This window comes from Ailuropoda melanoleuca, chromosome 2, assembly GCF_002007445.2.
Source record: "Ailuropoda melanoleuca isolate Jingjing chromosome 2, ASM200744v2, whole genome shotgun sequence".
In the NCBI taxonomy this organism is placed as follows: Eukaryota; Metazoa; Chordata; class Mammalia; order Carnivora; family Ursidae; genus Ailuropoda; species Ailuropoda melanoleuca.
The window spans coordinates 198253280-198256691 of NC_048219.1; the positions used below are offsets into that span (position 1 = coordinate 198253280).

Consider the following 3412-nt stretch of genomic DNA (forward strand, 5'->3'; position numbering starts at 1 on the left):
AATTCAATTAGCCAACATATAGTACATTACTAGTTTTTGATATAATGTTCAATGATTCATTAGTTGTGTGTGTGTTAACTCCAAAATCTGCAACCTTTTTGGGTTTTCCTATTTTTTGTTATTTTAATTCATATTGCAGGAACTCCTCAATTTTTGAATTGTGTGTCTGGCAGTATATACACAAAACTTTTGTGGATAACACTGAGGTATAGCATAATGTGTCTTCCTCTTGAGATATGTTTATTTTTGCAAGGTGTCAGAGACACTAGCACTCAGATTGCATCTTAATACAATTTCAGTGATTGAAATGGTCAGAAGCTGAGCTGCCTACCCAGTCTTTATTTAACCCACTCTTATGGTGCATCTGGCTGGTTCCTAGTAACCAACCACTGTCAGCATTAGCTTTACAAGACATAAAAAAACCTCACTGCTTAGCCACCTGGCCTCTCAGACTTCCTCTTCAAAATTGGCTTATGTCTCAAGGGAAAAAGCAGTTCTCAGTAATGAAATCCCTCGGCCTCTGTGTTTATCTTGAATTTTGTTTAGTAATTCTTTACTAAATCATTAACTCTCATACCTTCAATCAGATTTAGTTTTTGTTGTTGATTATCTTTTCTTAACAGTCTTCAGCAGGAAGTTTAGCTTGACCTACTTATTCTGCCAATACTGGAGCTGTAATTCTCCTGGTGAGGACTGAGGCTCATGCCACCCCACAGAAATGGAAACCTCTCCATGGTCTACTTTCAAGATTTTGTGCTGGAGGGATTTGAGGGTGGCCTGGAGACCCAGGCCCTGCTCTTTGCTGTGTTCCTGGCCCTGTACATGGTGACTGTGCTGGGGAACGTCACCATGATCATGGTTATCACCCTGGATGCCCACCTGCACTCCCCAATGTACTTCTTCCTCAAGAACCTCTCCTTCCTGGATCTGTGCTACTCATCTGTCATAGCCCCTAATGCCCTGGCCAACTTTTTCTCCCCATCCAAGGTCATTACCTTTGCAGGCTGTGCCACCCAGTTATTCTTTTTCTCCCTGCTGGTCACCACTGAAGGGCTCCTCCTGGGTGTCATGGCCTATGACCGCTTCATGGCCATCTGCAGCCCCTTGCGCTACCCCATCACCATGTGCCACTCTGCCTGCATTCGCCTGGTTCTGGGCACCTACTGTGGAGGCTGCCTCAACTCTGTTGTGCAGACGAGCTTCACATTCCACCTCCCATTCTGCAGCTCCAACCGCATCAACCATTTCTTCTGCGATGTTCCCCCCCTGCTCCAGCTTGCCTGTGGCAACACAGCCATCAATGAACTTCTCTTGTTTGGCATCTGTGGGCTCATCATTGTGGGTGTGACATTTGTGGTCCTTGTCTCCTATGGCTACATCACAGTGACCATCCTGAGGATGCACTCAGGAGCTGGGAGACGCAAGGTCTTCTCCACCTGTGGCTCCCACATGGCTGCAGTGACTCTCTTTGTGGGGACTGTCTTTGTCATGTATGCCCAGCCAGGAGCAATTGAGTCCATGGAGCAGGGCAAGGTGGTCTCTGTCTTCTACACGCTGGTCATCCCAATGCTCAATCCCCTCATCTACAGTCTGCGAAACAAGGATGTGAAGAAGGCCCTGTGGAGGCTGGGCCAGAAACACACAGCCAAGTGAAGGATGTGCTGGAGGCAGACAATGTGTTCTGCAGGCTGGATGGAGGCCTCAGAGAGACACTGAACTGTGAAGACCCCCTCAAACCTCTTTCACTTCCAGATGGAACTGAATATGTTAAGAAACTCATTCATTTACTCTTTCAATCAATGTTGTTTGAAAGCATTTAATGGACCAGATGCTTACTAAATGGGAAATGCATAGACAAATAAGGATGTTCTTCACCCGAAACTCTAAATGTTCAGAGAAGGAGCAATGACTTGAATCATATGAAGACTGGGCAGAGCCATCACTGGGCACCAAGGCAGGGGTGAGTCTTCTGCCTATGACTCATCACAGTTCTCTGGGCCATCCATAAGATTCAGTGGGAGAGAAGTCAGATATTTGTGCACCTTCATCAAACTTGGAAGAAAAAAATGTCTGTAAACACAGTACCTCCACCCTCCTGTCCTCCAGATGCAGGGCCTTGCTCTCTCCTGTTGGCCAGACATGAGCATTTACCTCTCATAAATGGGCTGCCATCTTCAATACCATTGCCAGAGAGATCTGTTTAAAATAATAATGTAATACATGGCCAAGGCCTTCCCCATGGTGGGTTTGGTGTCATTAGGAATAGGCTTGGCTGAAGCGGTTTGGGTCTGACGATAGGGCCTCTCTCACAGAGGAGCCAGGTTGGTGATCTGAGACATGTGCATTGGTTTCATTCAGGGGAAGGAGCTCCCTTGGGCTCTGCTTCATGACACCGAGGGCATGGAAGACACTGTTACTAGGAAAGATGACCCAGAGCTCCAGCTGTGACATCCACCTTCCTAGTCACAGACATGAAGTATAAACATATAATTTTTATGCATCTACAGAAAATATATCAAATCATATGCATTCAGGGAGATCACCACTACCCAAGTCAAGAAAGAAACCTACCCAGTTTCTACAATACCCCTGCCTCCTTCTACTCATTGCCCTGCAAGGTTAACACCTATCCTCCCTCTAACACACAGATTAGTTTTCTAGTTTTGCCTGCTGTGAACTTCCTATGAATAGAACCACACAATTCTACTTCTTTTGCTTTTTTTTTGTGTGTGTGTGTGTGCTAATATTCTCTCTGTGAGATTGATCCTTGTGATGGTATATCATAGCAGTTCTTTAAATTTCATTACTATATAAATTTCATCAAATGAAGATACCATAATTTATCCATCTTACTGTTGATGAACACTTGGGTTGTTTCCAGTTATTGTCTTTCAAAATAATGCTATTATGAAATACATTTATTTATTTATTTATTTATTTATTTATTTATTGCTGTGAATTAATTCCTTTGGGCATTCTCAGGAGTGGAATTGTTCGTTTTTTTGGCAAACTCAAGTTTTCCAAATATGTTACAGCAATCTTTGTTCCCAAAAATAGTGCCTCAGAGTTCCTGTTGCTGCACAATCATCACAAACAAGCCATGTTGTCTATCATATCAATTTTAGTCATTCTGGTGGGTAGACAGCCACATATCATTGTGACTTTCATTTTCATTTTTCCAATGGCCAATGGACTGACCAGATTTTCGTAAATTCAGAAGCTATTTGGATGCCCTCTCTTGGAAGTATATATGTTTTTTTCAGTTTTTCTACTATATTGTTTTTCTTTTTCATATTGACTGTAGAAATTTTGTCTATATTCTGGATATGAGCCCTTCACCAGTTATAGGATTTGCAAATATCTTCTCCCTCTTTGTGGCTTCCACATCTGCACTTGTATTGATTTAAAATTT

The 3412-nt window shown here is 43.1% G+C and overlaps 1 protein-coding gene across 1 annotated transcript; it reads left to right on the top strand.

The window, feature by feature from the left end:
• Positions 1–702: 702 nt before the first annotated feature.
• Positions 703–1653, top strand: LOC100478083 (olfactory receptor 12). Its single transcript, XM_002922472.3, has one exon. It carries the CDS (start codon positions 703–705, stop codon positions 1651–1653), a length of 951 nt encoding a protein of 316 aa, XP_002922518.1.
• The last annotated feature ends 1759 nt before the right edge of the window (positions 1654–3412 follow it).